The sequence below is a fragment of the Balaenoptera physalus genome, assembly GCF_965194825.1.
Source record: "Balaenoptera physalus genome assembly, chromosome: 14".
In the NCBI taxonomy this organism is placed as follows: domain Eukaryota; kingdom Metazoa; phylum Chordata; class Mammalia; order Artiodactyla; family Balaenopteridae; genus Balaenoptera; species Balaenoptera physalus.
The window spans coordinates 2577534-2605398 of record NC_138893.1 but is presented as its reverse complement, the minus strand read 5'-3'; the positions used below and the strand labels follow the sequence as shown (position 1 = coordinate 2605398).

The window sequence follows — 27865 nt, the reverse complement described above, 5'->3', positions numbered from 1 at the left end:
CTCGAACCCGTGTCCGCTGCATTGGCAGGCAGATTCTTAACCACTGAGCCACCAGGGAAGCCCTCTTCATGATTTTCTTGTAACCTCCTTGTACTGTAAGTATTCTAACGTATCTGAAAATGTGTTATACAATGTGAAGCACTGACCAAATATTTGGTATTAAAGCTACAAAGCTAAAGTCAACATTTTGAGGACAATGGGTCAACTTAGACTGGATTCTTTCTAAAATTCTACATCTACTTACGGTATAAGAAAACTTAGTAGAAATGGAACAGGAAATGATCATGTGAAGGTAAGCTATGATTACAGATACACTTTGTACTACAATTGGGGTATTAAGTTTACTCAGTAAGTTAGTGTATTTTGCTCAGCTTTATGTTTCGTTGTTTGAGAAACACAGCATAAAGTGTAGAATTAAAAGCCAGCCTCATTGCAATTTGTTTTTATAGCATAGTGCAAAACAACCAAAGCTGAAAGTACATTTAGGCACTGAGACTTAAATCCCTAAAGGTAAGAAAGTAGTTCCATAAGCAGCTGTGATCAGGAATTCTGAGTTTATTTGCTTGTGGCAAAAATAAAAGTACCAACTCAGTAAGTTTTAATTTATAGGCATCTACACCAGATAGCCTTTGGGCACTTCGAACAAAACTGACTAAAATTAAAATTTAGTAAAATAAAACCTAATCTGCCCCATTCTGCATTCACGTCAGGGAATATAAATTCCCCAACTGGCTAGAGGAGTGATTTCTCCATGTCACCTCTAGGTTCTTCCCTGGAATGGTAGCTTTGCTCTGCTCTAGAAGAGACTCTTATGATTGGCTACATTCCTGGACACTTGAGCATGTGAAAGAGAAGCTAGAGATGGTCATTCCACCCCCAGAAGGTTTTCGGATAACCACGGCATCACCTAATCTGTGGTCATGCAAACAGGCAGAGCTTCTCTGTTCTTACCCATGGGTAATATTATTTGCCCCTTTTCTCTAGCAGCAACATCCTTTACATATTCATATATAAAGTTTTCATATATATATGGTATATACATATATATGTATATACATGTATGTATACATGCATATGTATATATATATACATATGTATATATGTGTGTGTGTGTGTGTGTGTGTGTGTGTTAGGGGGCTGGTACCTAACATGTACCTGAACAGCAGCAAATTCTATGGTTCTATCACTGGATATATGATCTACTGAAAATCCGTATTCATGCAGAATATAAATAATAGAACAAAAAGACAGGTGTGTGGGTCTGACCTTGAAAAGAAGGTCTTTTCATTGCAGGGCCTTCTTACCTCACATTTGCTTCCTCCAGGGTCTCACTTGTAAATTCCAGTATGTCAGCAGCTGTCCCCACAAACATAAGGAGAAGTTGAGAGAGTTGATCCCGAGTAATCCCGCCTCCAATGGGTAGAAGCCATCTTCCAATTATTAGCATTAGCAGGAATGTCTGATGGAGTCCCAAAGTCCAAACTTTCTCGCATACTGTAGATAAGTTATTTACAAAAACTTTGGCCTGTTTAACAGAAATGTCATACAGACAGAAGGATTATGAGCTACCACCTTAGAGAGAGAGGCCTTCTTCACCATGGCTGTCAATCAAGAGTTAGCTTTTGTGGAAGGTCATTTTCAGAAAATGATTCTTCACTTAATAAAGAAAGTAAAATTCTTTTCAACTGAACACTCTAAAAAAAAAAAAAAGCTAATGTGGTCCTTAAAATGGGGCAACCTTATAACTGAAAGTAATTTAAACCTTTCGCTTACTAGGGGCATTGTACTATGATATTTTAAAAACCAGTTTTGCAGTGTTTTATAGATAATTTATCATTTCATCAGTCTCTGTAACCAGTATAACACATAGCAACATTTTAAAAATTCCATATTAAAATTTAAAAATTCCTGTATTTTTCTTTTATAGATTTCAAATCGGAATTTACTAATCTGGTAATATTTTTAGCATGGTACAAACCTTCTCTTCCGATTTTTATTGCTATAAAACACTATATCAAAGGAGAAAATATAAAATAGTGTTTATTCATTACCTAAAAGTAAAGAAAGGGAATAACTATAAGGTTATTTTTATTCTGAACATTTAACATATTATTCAAAAATTCATAAGCTAGCAACCAAATTTTATTCTGCCCTTATTCTTGGACTCTGAGAAAAATTTACATCCCATTCATGTATTCTGGATGCCATCTCTTGCCCACTTAACTTCTAAATAACTTTTAAAGTATATTATTGGCCCTATCAGTTATGATCTTCTAAAGACTACAAGGGTGTAGATCTCAAGTGGATTGGATAGTGATTCCAACTGATGTATACAAGTGACTTAACTATATTTGTGCAAAATTTATTTACCCCTCTTGATCACGTGCTGATGTCAAGTGTAAAGGTTAAGGGAGGATAAAATACAAGGCAGGATGCTAACCTGATTGAAGCCATGAATGAAGATCAATAACCTTTCATTTGCACACTTCTTTGTATATCTTCTGTGAGACTTCTCACACATTTTATTTAATTCTTGGAGGAAGCATACTAGCAGGGTTAATATTTTCAATTGTCAGATGATAAACTGAGAGACAGTGAGATTGATTTGTTCAAAGTGATATGGGTAAGCTGTGATTGAAGCTTGAAGTAGTTCTGTTAAACCTCACAGAATCAGTAGCCTGTCTTATTGTTGAAAACATGGTTCAGTGTTAGGGGCCTTGGCCTTGAGTCTCTCCAGTATATCATTTTCTAATAGGTCATGGTTAGTTTGCCAAATATCAAGCATGAGAAGAACAAACAAGCGATTCTATTTTGGCTGGAAACCTTCCCTGATTTATTAACATAAACACCTAAAAAATATATAGGGCAGATCCCAATCTTTCCATTATATCATTCCTTCACAAATGTATGTATCTCTCTTTGTACGTAGATTGTCTGATCTAAGTGTTAAAGGTTCCTTAATACTGCAGGTTAAATATATTTATTAATGTATATAAGATATATATGCCTATTATGCAAGTTAAATATGTTTAAGAATATTTTTGAATACAAATTATCTTGTGAATTCCTGAGCCAAACAATTGGCAAATTTCCCTAGGAAAGAATGAGCTGAAAGGTATAGAGTATGTTATCCTCACCAAGTGAAAAGGTGATCTGCTAGATCCTTTAATATACAGTGAGAAAGCTCTCACCGTCTCAATGAGATCATCCGCTCTGTTGGTTTGTTCAGTTGACAACAGAGTTTGATTGAAGTCTTCTTTGGTGCTGGTGTTCTTTGACATTCCTTCAGATTGGCTACTGCAATACTAAGAAGTGTTTTAAAAGGCAATATGTCAAAAAATATCACAGTAGGTAGAGTTTAAGACGGCTTCAATGTGTCTAAGAGATTATGAGCAAATATGTGACGTTTCTATAGTATGCATAAACATTTCTGAAAATCAGAATATAGGCTTGAGATAGAAAACCACTTTTCAGTTAATATGAGAAAAGAGTCAACTGTACATGTCTTATTTTTCCACAAGTCTATGAGGATGTAGAGGCTCTGAGTTCATTGTGGAGAGCTGTAGAATTTATGGATCAATCACTGTGATCCCTTCCTTGAACCCTGGAACAATTATAAAACAAACCAACAACCAATGAAAGCATGTATGATCCTGGTCAAAGCATTCATGCTAAGATTTTGTTTCTTGTCCAGAGCCTCTTTATCTAAAATACCATTTTGCTAATATAGATAATTCAATTACTTTCAATCATGCCTGTTAAGCACTGTAACAACCCCCCCCAAAATAATAATAAATTAACATATTCACGCACCAACATATACATCTTGTGTCACTTTAGAAGTCAGTTTAGGTTTATAGAAAATTTAGCAATAGCCCTAAAATAAATGGCATTTTTTTCCCCTTCTTGTTCTTTCATTTTGCATGCAAATTTCTACAAGTGAACTGTAGGTGATTTTTATCCAGCCAGATGCTGGGAATCTGAGGTACAGAAAGAAAGAAAAAAGTACATAAGAGAGGAACGGGGTGGCACTTGAAAATGTAACTGTAGCCAATGATTATTTCACAAATGGGTAAAAAAAAAAAAAAAAAAAAAAGGTTGATTTTTTTTAAAACATCTGCAGAGCAAACATACTTTTGAAACACATACGCAAACACACACACACACACGATCACACATTTGGATTTAGAGAGAAATTATTACTTTTTAAATGCTAACACTGTGAGAAGTGTATTTTTCTTAATTATTCTGGATACTTCATCAATCATTCTATGAGCTACTTGGAAAAGGAGAAAAGAAAGTCTGTCAGGAAGCTATTTTTTTCCTCCCTTCCATCAAAACAACTAGTGTTACAGGTGAAATGACAAGAATAATTAAGAAAAATGGCCATGTTCCATAACTCTAAAAACAAAAATGCAGTTGTTTGTACCCTTTTTTTTTTTTGTACAGCTAAGGCTCTGAGAAAAGATAATAAAGATAACAAATTAAATCTTTGAACCAAGCAACAAATCCTCATTGCAGAGGAGTTTTGTGACTCTATCTAAGAACCTAATGTGCAATAGGAAACAAATTTGACCACTTCTTTTACAGGCATGAAAGCAGACTGTATATTAAAAATGGTGACCCTGATACGTTTTTTTACCTTCTTATCACTAAAAATCCATAGACATCTTGTTATTTTTAAAAAAATCATCATCTATACTGCAGCGTAAGATAACTTGATAGCAAATAGTTTTGTAGTTCATGTTATGGTATAAAGACCTGAGTCCCTCTTTATTCTTAGAACTCTATTTATTATAAATTGATGCGACTTTCCTTTAAGTGGCAGCTGCCTTAGGACTGCAAAGAACAGTGGGTTTGACTCCTAAGACCTAACCTGACTTGTACTGTTTTTATGGTAATATTGTTTACATTCAGCATTGTATAAGTGAGTTATGTGGATGATCTGGGCGCCAACAAGTCACTTTTTCATTGGCTATGTCTTAAAACTTTTAATAGCTTCAAAAATACTCCGTTGGGTCAACCAGACTGTGACACCATCACGACCAGAAAATTTCCATTGCTTTAATTGTGCCACTCCATAAATAGACTTGACTAAGAGTTAAGGTCATAATTGTTGTCATAAGCATTTTGTTTCCATTCAGGTAGACCCAGCCAGATTCAGAAATGAAGGTACAGAATTGACCATCTAGGAGAAATGCTTTCATGAAATAGGTCAGGATGTTTTTCTAATGCCAAGTCATAGGGCATTTAGGGTGTAGAGTAAAGGGAAAATGTGAAAGGAAATTCAATTATCCTTTCCCATCATGAAAAATCCAGATGATTTTGACACAAATTCCTGTAAAACATAGAACACATAATTGAGAAAGGCAGTGTGGCTTAATGCACTAGGGGTCAAGACTCAGGTTCTAAGCCCCAGAACTGTGGTTGATTAGCTGTGTGGCTTTGGGAAAATTACTTAACCCTTCTTAGTCTCAGGGTCCTCTTCTATAAAATAGAAATCCATATGCCATGTCTAACTTAAGGAGTTGCTGGGTGTATAAATGAGAAAATGTATCCGAAAATACTTCGAAATAAAGGGACCATATGAAAAAAGTGATTATTATCATAACCAAAATTTCCTACATGAATGGACTAAGAATTTCTGTACCTTCCTTTATTCTGCCATTTCTTATTTCTTTAAACGCAATACTTTTTTATACCCAATACTTTTTTGTCTCCCTCTCACTTTTTTCTACTTCTGTCTCTGCCCACCCTGCCCAGTTCAATCACTGGGCATTCGTTTTAATTCTCAGTGTCAAAATGAGTCAAATCCATTACTACTAAAGGTCCGATTTCTTTTGTAGTGTGAAAATTAGAGAGGTACTGCCCAGGGCTCAAAAATCTTTTTTTTCTTAAAAAGAGAGCTTTTGGTTGCATGCTATTTGTTGTAATAGGATTGGACCTGTATATCAGTTAACTGTGCAACGCATTTATATTATAAAAGCGTTTGGGGAAATGAATTGTTATCGTGGATGATAGCCACGTCATAGAATTAGATGTGAAGGAAAAAAATGATTCAAATCACCAGAGCTTATTTTCATACCTCTGAAAGCAGTAAGTAGTAAGGAAATTGAAACAGTCCCCTAATCCTTATGGTACAGTTTTTAAAAGCTATGATCACTTGAACCAACCAATCTACTGTGACAAAAATACTTTTGCTACAAACATAGAGAGAGTCTTTGACTTCAGTGTTTTTTAAACAGGAGATTTAGGCAGACAGATGTTTTCTTCATGCCTACATCATTGGTACGTGCTTGTGGAATTCAGAAATAGTCTACAGAACTAAATTCCCCTCTGTGTGCCTAAAATTTGGAGCGAGCATTTTCCAGATAAGGTTTGAATATCTGAAACATATATCAGAGGCTTAACTTTGCTATAAAATGACCAACTGTAGCAAAGAAATCTGTGAAACAGTCTCACAGATTTTACCAGTAAACGTCCTAAAATAATATTATAACTACTGTAAAACATATGAACCTGTAACCTGCACCCTGAAGATGTGAAGTCCAGGCTGCAGTCTCATGGACTTCGCCAACTGGCCCTCCCAGTGTTGTACAGGAGCATTTACAACAATCAATGACCGAATCCAGCCTAGAGCCTGCTACCTCGGGTTGCCCAGGCAAGAAGCAACTCACTTAAAAATCAGTACCTCCCTCTGTATCTCCCTAATATAGCTTAGGGACTCTTATTGGAAGCCACTGTTTGCTTTCTAGGTCAGTGTGGTCTTAATACAGAGAGCCCACCCTTCCTGACGGTGGGTCCCCTGGCTCCTCTCCTTTACCCTTATTTCGGGTCCCTAGGGTGAAATTCCTATTTTACTAAGACAGTTCATAGGACCCTCAAAAGTGAATCTCCTGTAACCTGCAAAGCCTGTATTTTAAGACAGACTATTTCAAATAGCCCCTCCAAGTTTGATTGTATTTGTATAGCTGAGTACAGATGATGGGGTTTCTTTTTTGTTTTTGTTGTTCCTAAAAATGTCATTTTATAGGATGCTAGATGACTGAACTCTGCCCGTTCTTAGCACAATAACTCGTTGAAGCTGCAAGGGTTAAAACCAAAATTGTATATCCCCATGTGAACTGTAGCATATTGGAGGGGAAGTCTTAAGGACAAGATCTCTAACCCAAATTGTTAATGAATGATATAGTCTTAAATCTTAAATGAATGCAACATTTTCATGGGGTTTTACAGATCATGGATTCACTTCCTTTTTGCTGAGGCCTCTTACTTATTCAAATCTTGATAACTCCAGTTCCTTAGAAAAGTGCATTTCTGACAGAAATTGGATTATAATATGAACGTACTTTATTGCTGAGCGTTCCACTTCCCTGCTTTCCAAAAGGACATACCTGGGTCTCATGGTGCATTTCAAGAAGCCATAATGATGGAACAATGCTAATCAGATATAAAAATATGGCTGGTGAAAACCTGTGAAAGAGGAAAAAAAAGATAGCTCAGCTTTTACAAAATTTTTTTAAAACAAGTGCACATATCCTGACCACACTGAGTCAGATCATTTTATCTCAAGTGTCTATTTCTAAGGGGGAAAAAGCACTATGTGATTCCTGCCATATGGATTATAGAGAAACAAAGTAACTGTAAAAGGCAGTAGCAGCTCTCATTCTCACTGAATTTCTAATCCAATTAATAGCTGTTAATTTTAATATAGTTTAATGGGATAGTGCCAATTAGTTTCAGGCACAAAACTGGATATTTTGTATTTAATACATTTTACAGAAAGCAAATACAGCAATAGTAAATCTTGGATTTTTGAACATTGTACTTTCAGGAAGATTGGCTACATTTTTCAACATTAACCTGAAATTCTGAGAGCTCAAATAATAACGTACAAAAAGACAAAAATCAGATAATATGGACTGAATGAAATCAACTGGCTTTGTGTGTTTCTGCTAAACCTAGTGCAAATAAAAATACAGGCACATCTCATTTTATTATGCTTTGCTTTATTGCACTTCACAGATATTGTGTTTTTTACAAAGGGAAGGTTGGTGGCTACTCTGTGTGAAGGAAGTCTATCAGCGCAATTTCTCCAACAGTATTTGCTCACTTTGTGTCTTTCAAACTTTTTCATTATTATTATATTTGTTATGGTGATGTGTGATCAGTGATCATTGATGTAACTTCCAAGACTCAGTGAAGGCTCAGATGATAGTTAGCATTTTTTAACAATGAAGCATTTTTTAATTAAGGATATGTGCATTGATTTTTAAAACAATGCACACTTAAAAGACTACAGTATAGTGTAAACATAACTTTTAAATGCACCGGGAAACCAAAAAATTCATGTGACTTGCTTTATTGCAGTGGTCTGGAACTGAACCTGCAGTATCTCCAAGGTATGCCTATACGAACAAACAACAGATGAAGGGTTTGGTATTTTTTTAAAGAGCTATCTATATTAATTATTTTCAGACTCAAAATTCAGAGGGCAATTCAAAGAGAGTGCTTTTGTTTGTAGTCAGACACATCAGGTTCAAATGCTAGTGTTGCCACTGACCTCTGCTTCCTAATCCACAAAATGGGAACAGTCATATATTAGCTTAGGCTGCCATAACAAAATACCACAGACTGCATGCCTTCAACAACAGAAATTTATCTTCTCACAGTTCTGGAGGTCAGAAGTTCAAGATCCTCACATGTCCTTTCCTAAGTGCATACACATCACAAGGAGAGAAAGAGATTTCTCTCTCTCTCCTCTTCTTTCTTTTTTTTTTTTTTAATTTATCTTTTGGCAGCATTGGGTCTTCGTTGCTGCACGCAGGCTTTCTCTAGTTGCTATGAGCGGGGGCCACTCTTCGTTGCGGTGTGCGGGCTTCTCATGGCAGTGGCTCCTCTTGTTGCAGAGCATGGGCTGTAGGAGTGTGGGCTTCAGTAGTTGTGGCATGCGGGCTCAGTAGTTGTGGCTCGCGGGCTCTAGAGCGCAGGCTCAGTAGTTGTGGTGCACCGGCTTAGTTGCTCCGTGGCATGTGGAATCTTCCCGGACCAGGGCTCGAACCCGTGTCCCCTGCATTGGCAGGCAGATCCTTAATCACTGCGCCACCAGGGAAGTCCCTCTCTTCTCTTCTTATGAGGCCACTAATCTTATTATTTTAGGACCTTACCCTTATGAACCTCATTTAACCTTACTGACTTCCTAAAATCTCTGTCTCTAAATACAGTTACATTGGGGGTTAGGGCTTCAACATATGAATTTTGGGGGAACACAGTTCAGTCCGCAGCTGTCACATTTATCTCACAGGAATTTTTATTACACAGTTGACCCTTGAACAACATGGAGGTTAGGATCACTGACCTTCTGCACAGTTGAAAATCCACATATAACTCTGTAGTCGGTCCTCTGTATCCACAGTTCCACGTCCGCAGATTCAAGCAACATGGGACATGTAGTACTATAGTATGTATTTATTGAAAATAATATGTATATAAGTGGACTTGTGTAGTTCCAACCCATACTGTTCAGGGGTCAACTGTACTTTCTATAAAGCAGCGCCTGGCAGAGTTGGGCATTCAATAACAAGTAGCTACTACTAGTATAATTATGGAACATTGTGCAATGAAAATATGTCCTTAAAAATTTGAAAGAAGATGAAAATTACATACTTTCCAAATTTATTTCTTCCGATTGCATTTAATTTAGATTGGAATCTTGCTTTATGAATCATCTTAAAGTCAAAATTGTAAGTCAATATAATTTTATTAAAATACTTTTAGTACACATATGTGATGGTTTAAAATGACCTGAAAAACAGAAATGTTAATTGCTCAAAAATACATTTGTTTGAGATGAAATGCTACGAAATTCATACTCTTATAATCCAGTGGGGGAAAAAGTGAACAAACCTAAATGCAGGAAAATTTTTAGAATGGACTCTTTAAAGGCTGTTAACCCTTTCATTAATATCTCCTTTCAACTTCTGAGGAGAAGAAGGGAGAAAGGGCAAAAGAAAGAGAGTCTGTTAAAAAAATCAGTACTGAGTATGTATAGCTGATTCACTTTTGTTATAAAGCAGAAACTAACACACCATTGTAAAGCAATTATACTCCAATAAAGATGTTAAAAAAAAAATCAGTATTTAAATGGACACTACCCTACCTTTGAATTCCTGCAAAAAATAATTTTGAAACAAAGGGGTATGGGTCATGATATTATTAAAATCTGATTTAGACGATGGCTGGGCTGCAGCAAGATATCAAAAGCCCCCATGTTGAACATGCTTTCAAAAAGAAAAGGAACACTTAATGCTTTGACCTTCCATATCAAGGGAAATATCAGGAGAGAATATTTCCTTTGTGAAATTGGGAAAGGAAATGAATTCTGGTTGGAGGGACAGTCGGAATATGTAAATGTCTGTTTGGATACATCAGACGTTGGCTGGACTGCAGTTTTGTTGACTCTCTTGGAATTAATTTTGGGATTAACTTTCCTAACAATTCTGTTACAATAATAATCTAGGGAAGCTATAGACTGAACATAACATAGCTCTTGAAAGAGGTTAAGAATAAAAAAAAACAATAACCCTTAACATCTTCTATGCATAAGATTTATTTCTATAACTGGAAAAAAATACTATCCTGTTTCAACATATTTCCTCTAACTAGGAATCTAGTTATATTAGAAAACAAAAAACTTCCAAATCCAGGATTTTCTGTGCTGCTTACTACAGAAAATCTAAATTCCCTATCTGATATTCAAAGCCTCCCTTATCTAATCTTATCTCTCCTTCCCCTTCCTCTTCCTTTACCACATCCTATCAAGCTGAGCAACTCAGTAGTTTCAACCTGCTGTGTATTTAAAATGAAACAAAACAAAATGTTTTGGATAGTTTCCCTCACTTCAGCCCCTCTTCATCAGACCTATTTGATGTAAGTGAAAAGGGGGTGGGAAGAGGGAATCACATGGAACGCCCGAGAATTAATCATATTCAGCTCAAGAGCATATGAGTCCATCGTCTCTCTCCCCCTATTTCCCACCCTCTTAACCCTACACCGAAGAGGATTTGCTGGAATTTCCAAAGGCTTCCAGGTAGAATTACCAACGAAATGCCTAGTCTGCAAAGTGGTCAATAGCAAATGACAATCAGGAGCTTCCTTCCCTACTTCCTCTCTCTCTCTCTCTCTCTCTCTCTCTCCAGTAGCAGGCTGTAGTAGTTGTACAACTGAAATTTCTTTTTTTTTTAATTATGGAGAAAATAAAATTCTCTATCATCTAGAGAAGTATTAAAACATGTATGACAGGTTTTCTTTGGGGCATGAAGAAGACATTTCAACCGTATGTCGCATATGTTTTATTGGACCATGGGTTCCTGTTAAGAACAAAGGGCTCTATTGCCCCTTCAGCTTGGTCCGTCTGAGAAGAGAGGTTCTGACATGGTTTTTTGGAGCAAACGTCCCTTCAAATTATGACGACCTGTTTTGGAAAGCCCTCCTCTTACATCTCTACCCATCAACATCCTTCCTGTATTTTGAAATATAGGAATTAATGGCAGCAATTAATCTTAACTTGTATTTCTCTTGTGACCCAACACATTCTCCACTGTTTTCTTGTTATGTGTATATATGACTTCGCTCTCCTAATATAAGTTCCTTGAAGACAGATCCTGAGTCGTATATATCTTTATGTCCCTTCCCTCTTCCCTCTCCTTCATTTTTTCCCCTCCTCAGTGGTCTCAGGTGTCTTTTTAAGTCTTTAATTAATGTTTATTGAGCAAATACTTAAATGCTTGAATGCCTGAATTTATAAATAAAGGGAGGATTGAGCAAATGAAGTGAATGGAGGCTGCTGGCATCTACAAGGACATTTTATTCCCATTTCAGCGGGTCTGGTAACAAGTATGCTCCTCTTGTTGTGTCCCTTGAGGAACTGTGACACTGTGGTAGAATTTTCATGAACTTGAGAGACCCAAACTTGAATCTTGCCTCTTCCATTCATTCATCTTTGGAAAGTCGCTACCTTTCCTGAGACTCAATGTCCTTGTCTATGGAAATGGGTATAATAATATCCACCTCATAGGGTGGTTGTGAGGATTAAATAAGACAGCGTTATGAGCTTGATACTGTACATGCTCAATACATGTGAGTTGCTGCCTCACCCCGGCTCAGCTCTGCAGATACACTCATGGCCACATATTCAGCACCTGCACTTAAAGCTGACCCACAGGATACCTGGTTAGAAGATTGTTTCTTCAAATAACATCAATCCCATTTTTAAACTATGGTTCTCAAAACCAAACCTATTTAAGACTCCTTGAATCAAGGGAAGTTGTTTGCAATGCTGTGGACATCATTATGTCTTACTTCACGTTCAAGGTTAAGGCAGTCACTGTCACACAGTCATGGTTGGCGTGGGCTGTTTGCTCATCGTGACTTATAAAATGCTGTACCATCAGGGCCCTGCCTGCCTCTTGGTCTCTGTTGCTCTCATTCTTCCTCACTGTGCTCCTATAATGGTGTTTTCTTTCAGTTCTGGAAAAAAGCTAAGTGAGTTCCTAACTCAGGGCTTCACACGTGTATTTCTCCCCCTTGAAATACCTCTCTCCCTCAGTTTTCACCTGATTATCTCCTTCTCAAAATTCATGTCAGCTCTATAGGACTCCACAGAAAAACCTTCCTTGTCCTTCCAGCCTAAATTAGATCTCCTTGTTACGCTTGTCCTATATGTAGCACTCTTCACTTTCACCCCATACAGTTTCAAATTTTATAACTATATATATATGTATATGTATATATGTGCATGTGTATCTGTGGTCACTAATTGTCTCCCAGCAATTCTGAGTAATACTGGATTGGCCAAAAAGTTCGTTTGGTTTTAAGTAAAAATAAAAGACATTTTTCATTTTCATGAAGACCTTTGTTGAACAATGTATTCACTAAATGAACGAACGTTTTGGCCAACCCAGTACAAGCACAGAACTGTGACTTGTCTGCTCAACATTACGCCCTCAGCTCCTTCCACAGTGCTTGGTACATGGTGGGCTCCCCCAAACAGTTAGTGATTTCATAAGGTCCTAGTTGATTTATAATTCCGACTTTCTTGACACTCTGTTGCTGGTTTGACTAGATATCTCTTTTTGAAATATCATCATAAATTGATTCTTATCGGAAGTTTTTCTGAAGGAAACTAATTATTCTGTTCTTGTATGAATTTGTTATTTTTTGCCACTATGAAGTATTTTAATATTTCAAGATGACATTTAGCTGTTACTTACTATTTTGAAGGTTTGTCATATTCTTGATAGTTCATTGTCAGTGCAATTCATTTTTGGAACCAAGGAGAATGTGAATTCTAAAAATTAAAAACTAAGCCTGATCCCACCTTTTTCTGGGTAACTAACCAAATTGCATGCCCTTTCTTAGGGGCTACAAATCATTTTACTCCAGTTTTCATGTCTTAATTGTATCAAAAGTAAGTAGATGCCAACCACGAGCACTAATACCAGAGAGGGGTCTAGCCATCTCAGAAATAAATCAGGTTTCTGGTTGCTTGTTTATAAAATTATGTTACACTATTCATAGACTGACAGAAACTGATAAATATATGATTAAATGAATAAGACATGTCCAGGTGGGATATTTTTACAAAATTGATAATACCTGATTACTGATGAGCTATCTGCCCTTGGAAACTCAGATTTATTACAGTTCCAATTATCACTACCCTATCACAATATAGAAGATGCCCAACATTAATACTTTAATGCCAAATTGCTTTCCCTTTCCTCAGCTAGTTTTTCTAAATTCAAGCCTTCCTAAAGATAATTTTTCTCCACAGAAATTTTTGTTTATTCGTTTGTTTGTTTTTTATTTCACAGCCCTTAGCCAACACACCAATTCTCTCTAAATACACGGCAGGAGCACCATCTTAAAGGATGTTTTTCTCTATTTGTTTACCTACTTATTTGTTCACTAATATGTTTGTAGGTCTTGCTACATGCTAGACACTGCTCTGAGCTCTTAAAGAGCTATACTCATTGCTTTATTTTCAGTTCAGTTCATCCAAATATAAAATATCATTTGTCATACAAAGTTGTCATTTCAACATGACAGTGTTTTTCACAAAATGATTATGTCATGACATTTAGCAATTTAGCCCTGCAATGGATATTTACTTCAACTCACCGTTAGTCTAGAATTAGGATTCCATTTTCCTCTTCCCAAAAATGATATTTATTATTGTTTTCTTATTGAAAAAGTAACATTTATTCACTTTAGAAACAGACAACAATAGAAGTAGGCAAATAGAAGAAAAATTAACCATAATATCACCCACTACCCTGTGTAGCTTTTCTCTCTGCAAACACTGAGGACTCTAATCTTGTGATTATACGCATAAATCTGAAGATAGATAATATTTAAATGGAGCAAAAATAACGTTCCAAAATTACTTTGATGCGAACTGCAATTTTATGTATATTTCACTTCTCAGTATTTCCTACTCTACAAAGGCAGCGTGGAGTTGTCAGGATACACTAGACCCAGGTTTCAAAATCTCACGTTAAACAGCCTTGAAGGTCCTCAAAATTTCTGGAGCACTTTATATTAATAGGCTTATTTTCATGGAAATCAAGAAACTAGGTCAAGATATCCTTTCATGAGCCCCTAAACCGTGTCTAACAACTTAAGAACTGTCTGGCCTCCTTACTTGTAGACTGGTTTCTTGAAGTGGGCCTTAACAGCCACGGTTTCCATCTGGGCTGCTCAGGAGGGCTTTCTGTTAGCACAGGGGGGAAGGGTGGCCAATACGACAGCCTCCAGATAGCACCCACCTCTCTGCCACCCCTCAAAATGCACCCAGCGCTCCTCTAGAACACACGACCCCCAAACGCCTGGGAAATCACTAATCTGTCACCTCCCTCCTAGAGCCCTTTGCCGGTGCCTGCCCGTAAGGGAGGCGCAGGGGGAGGGGAGGCCACAACCAAATGGCTGTAAGCTGGTGAGAACTCCCCACAAATGGAAAATTTAATATGGAGTGTGTATGTTTCAATAGGTACCAAGACCAGATGATGGGTTTGTTTTGTCCAGGATCTTATGGGGGAGCAGACTAATAACGAGAACAGAGAGACAGGGAGGAACTTCAAATGGGGTAGGAATACCTATGACAGTGGAATCAGTCTTCAGATTTCCAAAGCCCTTGAAGAATGCCCACATCTGGGTTTTGTAAAAAGGAGAATACTTCTGAAGCTGAATACTAGGGCTCTTAATTATAACTTTCTTTGTTCATTGTTGCTGATTGTTTTTTCAATAAGGTAACATTCTCAAATTATAATACCAACCACTAGCAAAATTAGTATTACATACTTCACTTCACTTAAGAATTTCCAAGAGGATATCTAAAGCAAGAACAAACTCTGTTAAAACTGAAGTTGCTCACATTCAAACCTCAGCAAAATGCTTCAGGATGACTAAACGAGCTATAGGGACAAAATATGCATCGATTTTAGGATCTGCATTACTGTTTTTCTCATAGAATTTCTGAGGCAAAGAAAATCGTGACATCTTCGTAAATGAACTGGTTCCAACTGAAACCCTGTGTATTACCATCATGATATTCCCTCAACCTGAAGAGCCTTTCTCTCTTCTCTCCACTCTTGTAAAACCACCAGCCACTTTAAAGGCTAGGACATAAAGCACATACCTGAGAAATTTTCCATGTCCAACAAGTCTACCATGCAGACCGTATCTTTATTCTGAAGCCTTTCTGCACTCTTGGACTTAATTTGTGGAAAATTATTTGGTTCTCAGAGTATTGTTTTGTCTTGTCCTCATATAACTGCGTATGTTTTATATTCCTTCAAGAACACCATCATAGCACCCACTGTAATAAATGATTGTTTAATGAACAAGCGAACTTAAGCACTAATGACTACAGGAATTTTAATGGTCTCTCAGAGGATTAAATGCATTATGGATGTTATTTATATAATACTTTAATTTATTTCACTCTATAAAAGACAATGGCATTTATTTCTGTTCTGTGGAAGAGATTGGTTCTTCACTTCAGGACCAAAAATGAAGACACTCTAGAATTTTTCCCCTCTTCCGTTTTCTTTTGCATCTGCTTTGATTTTACAGGGATGTCTGCTTGTGCAAGTGTCTCTGAGTCATGGCCATGTGCAGTCTGAAATTTTCTGCATTCTAAGCAAAACCATCCTAGTACTCATTAGCAAGTCACGTGAGATTTACCTACCCAGTTTTGAAACAGAGTAAATACTTTGACCCTTTCTCTACTGTAGGGAATCCTTGACCCCAAAAATGTATGTAGTTGTACTGTCCACAGGCAAAACCCACTTTGGTTACTGAATGCAGAGCACAGCAAACAGGCTGAGGGAGTTGAATCCGAGCATGGGAATACTCCTCTGAGTTTGGCTTCCTCCTTTGCAAGTAGGAGCTAGAATAGTAGCACAAGGGCTACTGTGAGGAGTGAACGAGGTAATCCATTCAGTGCAAAAGCCTGGCTCGATAAAAGTGAGGGCTCCCCATATGCTAGGACTTGTTTTTGTGATTTATTATGACTAGTCGTGACCTGAGGTAAGTGATCTAGCCTTGCTATGCGGCAGCGTCCTCATCATAAAATAGTAATAAAGATGAAAACGGATTCATCGGGTCATCGTGAGGATTACATGAGATAACGGATGTAAAGCAGGCTAGGAGCATCGTCAGCACTCAGTAATGAATAACTGTTACCACCTGCAGTATCACCATCACCATCACTTTCGTCATCATCCTCATCCCCATTATTAGCAGACTGTCAGAAAATGGCACAGCCAATTTATTAAGAGGCTATTATTCCTAATAATAAAATAGGTGTGTGGAATAGGAGTCTCAATCAGGGAAATAAGATAGCAAAGGACTCTTGTAGGACCCAACCAAGGCTGTCAGAGGCATCCATCATGGAGAGGACTTCTTTTCTTTCTAAGAATTACTAATTTTTATTCTAATAAGCATACAACATTAAGTCAGTCATACACCAGCTACCTCTTGGAGGTCAGACAACCCAAAGATAAAATATAACCCCTCTCCCTGAACAACTATGGGTGGTAAGTTTATATTCAGAAAAAATAAACGAAATCAGCCCCACCTTGGCATTTTTTTTTTTAATTATTTAATTATTTATTTATTTTTTGGCGCATTGGGTCTTTGTTGCTGTGCGCGGGCTTTCTCTAGTTGCGGCGAGCGGGAGCTACTCTTTGTTGCGGTGCACAGGCTTCTCGTTGCGGTGGCTTCTCTTGTTGTGGAGCACGGGCTCTAGGTGCACGGGCTTCAGCAGTTGTAGCATGCGGGCTTAGCAGTTGTGGCTTGCGGGCTCTAGAGCGCAGGCTTAGTAGTTGTGGCGCACGGGCTTAGCTGCTTCGCGGCATGTGGGATCTTCCCGGACCGGGGCTTGAACCCGTGTCCCCTGCATTGGCAGGCGGATTATTAACCACTGCGCCACCAGGGAAGCCCACCTTGGCATTTTATATCAAAATTGTGGATTGTTAACAATCATTAACGTGACTTTCGAAGAAAGTTCATTTTTTCATACCTGCATATTAAAAAAAACTATTTTATTTTTTAAAAACCACAGGTTTTCTTTAACAAAATGATTTATACACTCCAGGTCTAACACGCCTGATATTGGTACTTTAGAGGAACTTCCGGAGTAGGGAGGGAAATGCACATGGGGAAAATAAACCTCTATGTAAAGGTGAATTTTCCATTGTTGTAAAAGTGAAGCTATTGAGATTTGTCCTAATGCTGTATGCATAATAATGTCACTGCTATGAGAAGGAGAAATGCTTGAAATTTAGAAGTAGGGATATACACATATACACTGACTCATAGGAGCTGCCCACACTAATTTGTACTTTGTTTTTTCTCCCAGTCAAGTACACGACGTTACAAAATATTATAGCCTTAATTTTCACTTTTAAATGTCTCACTTGAACATACTGGTGGAGAAAAACATGGGCATCATTCAATTTCCTGGGGGTCCCATTCTAAATGCAGCCATAATTATTGATTTGATCCCAAGTTCATTGTGAAATAACGGAAGAAAATATGACTTCTTCTTGGGAGCGAAGCACAGTACTAACTCAAGATAGGTTAAGACTCTTCCTCCTAAACCATGGCTCGGATCACTAAAAGCAAAGTCATTTGCTGGTAACATTCAGTGTATGCCTACAAAAAGGATGCAAATTTAAGTCACCCTTTTGCGTTGAGCTCAAGGCTCAGGATAGAAAACGCATACACACAAACACATGTGAAGGTAATGAATATTATAAAGCTCTGGATGTACACTGCAGGCAGTGCTGATAAGTCCAGTGCACAGTGGAAAGTGTTATTGGAATAACTAAAAAGTTAAGGAGAGATATCAGGAAATCTGGACAGCAAATGTGAATAAGAAGAGAAACAGTTTATCTGCTGGGAGAATTTCCGGTGCCCACGCTGGCCATATGGAAATCATAGGATCTCCTTCTAAATGCCTTCATTTCATCCTGTCTGATACCCAACAAGATCAGGAGAAGAGTGCTTTTATTTCCCAACGTCCTCTGTGGCGTTTTTGTAAGCAGTTTTGGTAGAGGAAGATACATATTATCAAACACTACAGCATTGTAATCCTACAGAGCTCTTCTACACTGCTCAAAACTTGTTCAAGATCAGACTTCATATGATACCTGTCAAGTCTAGGTTTTTCATTTCTGCTGTTGAACCATCTAAATACAATTGATTAATCAAATCAGATTTCACTGAGTTTTTTTACACAATTGGTTTGAATTTGCGATCAATTTAGGATGGAATCTCTTTTGATGCTTAATTTATCTTTCCTGTTTTTAGTTGGGGGCCAGCCAGACGTTTTCAAACACATGATGTTTCAAATGAGATATGGTAACAGATACACACTATTGTGTATAAAATAGATAAACAACAAGGACCTACTGTATAGCGCAGGGAACTCTATTCAATATCTTGTAATAACCTATAATGGAAAAGAATCTGAAAAAGACTATATATATACACATATATGTGTGTGTATGTATGTATGTATGTGTGTATAACTGGATCACTTTGCTGTATGCCTAAAACATTATAAATCAACTATACTTCAATGTTCTAAAATGAGATATGGTAAAATATAAAATTCAGAAGGAATTTCTCACTTGGAGGCAGGGGACATGGGGAGAAGAGACAATGAAGACTAGAAGAGAAAGTCGGTATTTCTCTGTCTTCTGGGAGGATGTCAGAAGTGTCCCAAAGCACGCATAGCTCTTCTTCCTCTCACTTCTTTCATCGTCTCCCTGGCTCTCCCCTTGACTGGCTCCTTCTCTCTCTACCAGACTCAGCTCACGTGTCGCCTCCCCAGCTAGACATCTCTCTTTCCACCCAGTGGAACCTTCCCCCGGTCCTCCATCCCTCTATAACCCATCCCACTTAGGCCTTCATAGTTCTGATCACTCATTTGTTTACCTGCTTATTGTTACTCATCAGCACACCTGGTTTTTTTCTTCCAGTTTCACTGAGGTGCAATTGACATACAGCACTGTGTGAGTTTAAGGTGTACAGCATTAATGATTTGACTTACATACATCATGAAATGATTATCACAGTAAATTTAGTGAACCTCCATCTCATACAGATACAAAATAAAAGAAATAGGAAGAAATATTTTTTCCTTGTGATGAGAATTCTTAGGATTTAATCTCAGTAACGTTCATATATAACATACAGCAGTGTTAATTATATTAATCATGTTGTACATTACATCCCTCTTACTTACTTATCTTATAACTGGAAGTTTGTACCTTTTGACTGCCTTTATCCAGTTCCCCCTCAGCACACTTGTTTATTATTTACTCCTTTATTTTCTGAGTCCCTTGATTAAGATACGAGTTCTTTCAGGGCAGGATTTTACCTGCTTTATTCACCTCCGTATTCTTGGCACTAAAAAAAAACATCTAACACACTTGGGATGTTCCAGGTATTTCTGCTGAATGAAGAATGATAAGGCTCTGTGTTTCCTCCAGAGAAATCTGTTATCGTTGCCCCACACTCACCTCCCTCAGGATGTCCTTTACTTACCCAGCCTTGGCACTCTTCTCTCTCATATCTGCTTTTCCTGCTCCAGCTCAAGTGCTGTAAAGCCCCCTCTCCCTCCCCACTCACCATCCCCTGCCCACGTCCCCACCCTGCCCCATCACTCCTCCTCACAGCCTTTTCTCCTCTAAATTGTTAGAGTCTTAACATCCCTGCTTTCCCAATCACCAACTCAATGATCTTAAAATGGTTTAACAGCTCTGTGCCTCAGCTTCCTCACCTAAAAATGGGAGAAAACAGAAACAGAAAATAACTACAGCTGCCGTCAGGATCAAGTGGGAAGTTCTGTAAAACACTTGAAAGAGCCCGAACATCACAAAATGCTAAATATTCAGAATTATTCTTATTCCCACACATTTGAACACTTCATTGAAATGCTACGTTTTATTTTAAAATCTCAAATGTGTCTGTTTCTGTTTCTTCACAGTGTCTAGCATGTGTCATGCTTACTTAGTAGGCAGGTCAACAAGTAGTTGTCTGATTCAACTTAATAAAAGAGAAGGGAGGGGACTTCCCTGGTGATGCAGTGGTTAAGAATCCGCCTGCCAATGCAGGGGACACGGGTTCGAGCCCTGTTCCGGGAAGATCCCACATGCCGCGGAGCAACTAAGCCCATGCGCCACAACTACTGAGCCTGCGCTCTAGAGCCCGGGAGCCACAACTACTGAGCCCGTGCACCTAGAGCCCGTGCTCCACAACAAGAGAAGCCACCACAATGAGAAGCCTGCGCACCGCAACGAAGAGTAGCCCCCCGCTCGCCGCAACTAGAGAAAGCCTGCGTGCAGCAATGAAGACCCAACACAGCCAAAAATAAATAAATAAATTTATTTAAAAAAAAAAAAAAAGAAAAGGGAAAGAGACAATGCAGAAAGGTGACCATATAAGTGAGGTGTTTTATTAACTCAATGATATTGACCTTGTATTCTTGAAATTTTGATGAAGAAAGCTCAGTGCTTACAATTCTACAGTTTTATCAATAACTTCAACTTAGATTTCTACTTATTCTCAGATACCACCTGCTTTTAAGTGAACAGGCTTCAAATTTGTCACAATCTTGATCGTTTTTCTATCTCCTGAGGAATATTTTATCAGCACTAGCTAGAAAGCAACTGGAAATCTTATCTTCTGTTTGACTGTACCTAAATGGTAATTCACAGATCCTTTGGACTGTTGCCCAGACAATAGAAAACAAAATCAAGAAAAAATAAAGCAGTGATACTAATTTTCATCTTAATGAAATGTAAGTGAATAGCAGATGAAATTAATAAATACTAGGGGAAAAGGGCCAAATTCCACCAGCACACATCTGTTGGACTTCACAAGGAATGTGTCGTTGGCTTACCCTCTTTATCCTATAGGATTCCAACAAATTAAGCTCCTCCAACTGGCAAGTTCTTAGTGTTGACGTAATGTTGCCTGTCCCTGGACCGCTGAGCTCAGCAGCTCTAGTTCCATTTTTCCTATCCAAAGAATAGCTAAAGAAACATTCTTTGGACACGTGTAATATGTTTGCTACGTTTCAAGAAATTTTTTTCACATTTTCCTCTATAGCTCTGTTTATTGCACCATGATTTCTATAGATTTGATTTATTTGGGGCCAGGTACAAATTTTAATAAAAAGAACAATGTTCAAACTAGCCCGGAGCAGTCTAAAGGAGTTTCATGGATCTGATGTTCCAGAAAAGAAATTTTCACTTCCTGTGTAAACAGAGTTTAGTCCACCATTCAGGCCTTGATTGATTGATTGATTGATTTTCAGTGTGAGAGAGTTGTCCCTCTTCCTCCTCCTCCTCCTTCTTCTTTCTCGTCTCCTTTTTTTTCTTCTTCTTCTTCTCATTCTCTTCTCCTTCCTCCCCACCTCCCTCTCCTCCTCCTCCTTTCCCCCCTCCTTCTTCTTCTTGACTAGTAAATAGACAATGTATTCAATTGATACAAAGGGTGGTTCTTTGACAAGTCTGTTTTTTTTTAAATTGAGGCCATAATATACATAAGTCTGTAACTTTATTCTCCTGACAACATATCATGGACATCCCTCAAAGTCAATAGATAAAATCTAGCTCATTATTTTTAATACCAGCAAAATATTCTACAGTATGGGTATATTATAATTTTTCAACCAATCTATTGGTGAATAATCAGGTTGCTTTTAGCTTTATTTTCCACTAACAAGATGAAAATTAGTACTTTTGTATGTGTGTCTTTGCATATGGGTACTTTTGGTTCTATAGAGTAGAGTCAAAAATGTAAGACCAATGGATCGAAAGATACATATATAGGGACTTCCTTGGTGGTACAGTGGTTAAGAATCCACCTGCCAATGCAGGGGACACTGGTTTGATCCCTGGTCCAGGAAGATCCCACATGCCATGGAGCAACTAAGCCTGTGCGCCACAACTACTGAGCCTGTGCTCTAGAGCCCATGCTCCACAACTACTGAAGCCCATGCACTCTAGGGCCTGCATGCTGCAACTACTGAGTCCGTATACTGCAACTACTGAAGCCCGCACACCTAGAGCCCGTGCTCTGCAACAAGAGAAGCCACCACAATGAGAAACCCTCCCACCACAACGAAGAGTAGCCCCCGCTCGCCGCAACTAGAGAAAGCCCACGCGCAGCAACAAAGACCCAACTCAGCCAAAAAAAAAGATACATATATCTTTATATTATGTAGATCTACGTAAAGATCTCTGTAGTAACATTTTCCTACTTAGAGGTACAGATACTGCCATCATTTTTACTTTATCTTTTTTTTATTCCATCAGCCTTGATTTTCTAATGACAACTTTTTTTGATGTTCAAAAACAACAAAAAATTATGCTTTGCCTTACTCAGAAAACTTCAATCCAGAAATGAAGTATGTCCCAAATCAAACCCTTTTTAAGTGTCACCATGTTATATCCGGGATAATTTTCTATACATTTTTAGCATTCCACTTTCTGATTTTTTTCTCAAACTTATGAAAGAACAGCATGTGACCTTTGTCCATCACGAAAATGACGATATTTGTATACTCGGTTTTATTTGGTAACATCAGTAGAACAAAGAACTACTAATCACATTTCTGTTTAGATCATTTTACAAAGACTCATTTGTTCCTGAAATTTTATAATAGCCAAGTCTATCAAGGATTTTTTTTTTTTTTTTTTGCTAACTCTCAAATATAGTCTTGATATTGAGCCAGCAAAAATTTTTTTCAATTAGTGCTATAATATACAGTATACATCATGGGCCTGTTCTGAAATAAAGATGAGAATTATTTTCTGCTTTTTGGCTCTGAACCAATGGTTTATTGGCCAGTCTCTCAAGTAAAGTTTTTTGACTTTTACAGACAGAAAATATGTCCACTGGACACAGAATATTTTTTAATAAGAAGAAAAATAGGAAAAACTCTAGTATCTAGAAAAGACCATTTCTTTTGTATTCATTGATCATCAACATATATTATTTCATTTAATTCACAACAACCTATGAGATAAGTATTTATAGATGTGGAAACTGAGACTCAAAAAGGTTAAGTAACTTATTCAGTGCCTCACAGCAAGTAAGTAGGAAAGCCCAGATTTTTACTCCATTACCTGTCTGATTTTGAATCCACGCTCTATATACAAACATGTCCCCAGTTTCCTGTTTAATTTGCCATATTGACCATCACCAGTCTTTGGTCTAACCTTTTTTCCTCTCTCAGTTTTAAATTACATGTCAGTCTGAGTCAATCAGCAGTCAGTGGTGATATGGACATGAAGGTTCCATTGCCTACAGTATTTCTACACAACTGGCATGCAATTTTGACTTAATGTGAGCTAAGCCCTCACTCTTGGAGAAGAAGGAGGATATTTCAGGGCCAGGTGAGCTGGTCCGTCTTCTGAGGTTGACATTTCTCCCAGAAGCTCTGATGATGGCTGGTGGCAGGACTACTTTCCATGGAACATATTTAAGCCTCAGACTTCATCCTCATGTTACTGAAGATATTTTTTACCCTAGCATGTTAAAGCTACTCAGTAAAAACTACATCAATCTCATGTGATCTGCTTGCTGGGTGAACACTTTTCTCCCTTTTGTTTCTTTAACCCTAACACTTATTTGGGGAACTAATACTATTCTTCTTTGATATTTCCGAAAGGCATACTGGAAAGTACCTCAGATCTCTCTTGCTTAATAAGCTGTTAATGGGGGGAGGGGCAGTGACATTCCTCCAATCCTTGTTGTATTAAGTTAAGATTCTACTTGAATAATTTCTTCATTGATAATTCTACAAATTTTTCGACAGTGGAAAATTTAAGCAAGACTCACATGATTTTAAGAAACAACACATTCTCGCCCTTGAATTGTCGTGAAATACACAGCCTTTTGTAGTTTAATATGTAAAACTGTCCAGAGGGGTTTTTTCTTTTATTTTTTCTTAATATGCCATCACGTATATAATTCTTGAATTGGCTAACAGTATTTTCCTCTATCTCACAGCAGTAGGTATTCTTCTTAAATATGGCATATATGAAAACACAGACTCATTGTTTTAGAAAATAATACAGAAAGAGGCCTAACTCGGATAAGTTTGGGATGAAAATTTCCTGGGAGTGGAGCCATAGAGGTAGAGTCTCTTTGTAAACGGCAGGGAATCTTTTTCTCAATTCTTTGATTGCCATCCAAGTCTTTGGCGAGGAAATAAAACATCACGGCAGAGTCTGCAGTTTGGCACGTTGAGGTGAAGGCTGAACCACTGCCTGCTAGTACCTTCACCAGCATCGTAACCCATCTTTGACAAGATGGGCTGACCGTTAACCAAGGCTCGGAAGCAACCAAGCCCGGAGGACACCTGAAGCTAGTGCCATGCCGGGGCTGGTGTGCGGCGAAGCGGCTGAAACCACAGACGTGCTGCGAGTGGCTTCTCACCCCGGGAAGCGCTGCCCCCAGCGCTGCCCGATGTGCGCAAGCCCTCACACAAGTCGCTGATGCCCGGCGAAGGGCATTCCCATAACTGCATGCACTCAGGCTAAGCCGTGCACACCCACCCCCCAAATTCAGAACTCAGAGCACATGACACCCCCCTCGCCCCACTACTCTCCCACTTTGGAGCACTTTCTGCAGAGCATGCAAGCGCTTCCCTTCTTTTTTCCCATCTTTCAAGTTGCCAGACCTGGGGTTGGGTGGCGCGTGGCTGCAACTGGAGCCTTCCCCGTGTTGCCCTGGGACCCTGGGGCACTCCGTTGTATCCCAGCGACGCCCAAGCATCCCGCGCTCCTTCGACGCTCCCAGCGAGGACAAAGGGGGTCCGCATCCCAGTAAAGAATCGTCGGGGCGACGGGCTCTTGGGCCGCCTGAGAGTGCCGCAGGGGACGGCACCCGGGGACTCGGCGTGCCCTCCCTCACCCAGGGGGCGCTCACCATTTGTAGCCTCTGCCGCGCTTGAATTTGAGGGTCAGCGCCGTCTCCAGAAAAAGCAAGAGGTTGAGCAGCGCCAGCAGCCAGTACCACGGCTCCTTCTTCACCTCGGTCACTCGCCACACTCCAACCAGCGAGTGCAGCACGAAGAGCAGCCGGGTGGCCAGGGCGTTGAGCAGGACCAGTCCCTCCATGCCGCCCCGCGCCCCGCGCCCGCGCCCCGCAGACCCCGCGCCCCGCAGACCCCGCCGCCGGGAGCACCCGAGCCCGCCCGAGGGCGGGACGTGACGGCTCCGAGACCTGCCGCTGCTGTCGCCCTCCCTCGCCCTCCCGCGAACAGGAGCGAGCGGAGCGCCCCTCCCCCAAACTTCCTGAGAACTCTTGCAAGAGAGGAGATGCTGCACCCAGCTTTTCGGGCTTTCCGGGGAGTCTGGGGCTGCGCCGCTCGGGCTCCCAGGCCTTATTGTCCCGCGCTTGCCCATCCCCCGCCCAATCCGGGGAGTGGGGAGGCGTCTCTCCGTCCCTGCCCTCGACCCCCGCTGCCCGGCCTCCGTGGGGTCCTCGAGAACCTCGCCGCTCCGAGGAATTGGGAAGAGAGAGGCGGACTGAAGGTCGAGGGGCTGCATAGCCAGAAAGGGGGAGGGGGACGTCGGGGGATGGGGGGTTCCCTTACTTTTCCACTGAAGTGCTTTAATTCACTCACACTTCTTGCAGGAACAGGCTCTCATGGTGACTCTGAGATGGGATGCAGGAGAGCCGGAGAATCTGCTGCGCAGGCAGGTTTAGAAATACGGTTCCAGCCCAGTTTGAAGAATTAAAACTTCCCAGGACTAGAGGAAATGAGGTGCCCTGGGCTTTCCCAGAGCTCCCTGCCCCTCCCTTAGCGGACGGGTAGCCCGGGCCACTTCCACCGTTTGGACAAGGTGTTATTAAAGCAAAGAGATAGTCTTTATTATGTCTCCCCCCCCCCCCCCCACTATTTTTTCTGAAAGGAAGCAGGGTGGCAAGACGAGGGCAGAGGGGACAGTGAGGAGGAGACAGAAGATAAAGCTGGGTTTAGGTTAGATGGAGAAATTCATGGAGCAGGGAACTGTACCCTTGACATCAGTGACTCATGAAGTAAACTCCGACTTGCCAGCCTCCAAGGCAAGGAGGAAACTGAAGTCAGCGTTTCCCAAAGCATCTTCATGATTTTTGTTTCCTTGTTTGGTCTCCTACCACCTGTACCACTATTAACATTTTTCCTTAAACCAACTCAAATTTTTACTGAAATAATTTCTAAAGAAATCTTTTTATCACTTGTAAATGGAAAATCAGTGTAGTAGGCTATAAATGGAAGGTAATTACCAAAAATAAATAGAATAAGATGAAGCTAAGTTATTGAGATCTTGCTAGATATTAATTATTACCTCCCAAGCCTCTGTGCCTCAACTTCCCTCTTTCTGGGAAAATAAAGAAATGCTAGTCCTGGGACTTTCCTGGCGGTCCAGTGGTTAAGACTCTGCGCTTCCACTGCAGGGGGCTCTGTCCCATCCCTGATGAGGGAATTGAGATCCGCCATGCCTCGTGATGCGGCCAAAAAAAAAAAAAAAAAAATGCTAGTCCCCTTACTACCAAGCAGGAATGCTCTCTTGACCACATTAGTAAAATTGAAAGTAAAACTCAAAGAGAATATCTTTCTTGCTTAGGTTTATGCAGTTTAAAATCATCCCATACCTGTCTTAAATTAGGTTGAAATCTCTGAATTATACAATTACTGTCTTCGTTAGGTGAAAAAAATCCGGTTACTTAAAAGAAACTCAGTTATTTCTGGTGCTGTGATTAAGGAGATTTTTTTTTTCCTGTGGGTCTGCATTCTTCCATATCTTACAGGAAACCTAACAGTGATATCCTGGGGCTGTTTATTATAGTGCCCTTCAGTGTAGGCTGATGGCACAGTGACCAGTGACTGTACAGCAGTGATTCTGTACAGCAGGAAGCAGCGTGGTGTGGACATCGGAGCTCTAGCACTGGGTCAACTGGCTGTCCTGGACTCCTGCCTCAGCCACTTAGTTGTGTGTAACCTTTGTGCCTCAGTTTCCTCATGTATAAACGGGGTACTGAGCCTCTCAACTCGTAGGGCCCTTGTGAGTGTAAAATGAGTTAGTTCATATAAAGCTCCTGGCAGGTCCTAAGAGCTTGGTAACCCTTGGCAATTACTGCCTGGACCAGGAAACTTAGTCCAAGGGAGCTTCTCTTTGATGATCTGAGACAAGTAATAATAAAAGTGCAGAGAGAAACATGACATTCCTAAGACCTGTCAAAATCCGACACCACCAGGAACACGTCTATTGCTGAACAAGTTGGTTTTATT

General features: G+C 39.5%; 1 protein-coding gene and 2 long non-coding RNA genes across 4 annotated transcripts in view; 1 reads left to right on the top strand and 2 right to left on the bottom strand.

The window, feature by feature from the left end:
* The window catches only part of TMEM26 (transmembrane protein 26), a 48124-nt gene extending 21994 nt beyond the window's left edge, over positions 1–26130 (bottom strand). The window contains exons 1-4 of one of the 2 annotated variants that reach the window (XM_082425586.1): positions 25516–26130; positions 7395–7473; positions 3138–3305; positions 1305–1525 (exon numbers count right to left, since the gene is read on the bottom strand). In XM_082425586.1, coding sequence (XP_082281712.1) covers positions 1305–1525; positions 3138–3305; positions 7395–7473; positions 25516–25994 — 947 coding nt within the window. In that variant the 5' untranslated portion in view covers positions 25995–26130. The remainder of the gene's footprint in view (positions 1–1304; positions 1526–3137; positions 3306–7394; positions 7474–25515) is intronic. The other variant, XM_082425587.1, reaches the window with a different exon arrangement.
* The window catches only part of LOC309643154, a 353652-nt gene that overhangs the window by 93401 nt on the left and 232386 nt on the right, over positions 1–27865 (bottom strand). The window lies entirely within an intron of this gene.
* LOC309643144 overlaps positions 1–27865 on the top strand; it is a 133126-nt gene that overhangs the window by 33399 nt on the left and 71862 nt on the right. The gene's annotated exons all lie outside the window — the stretch shown is intronic.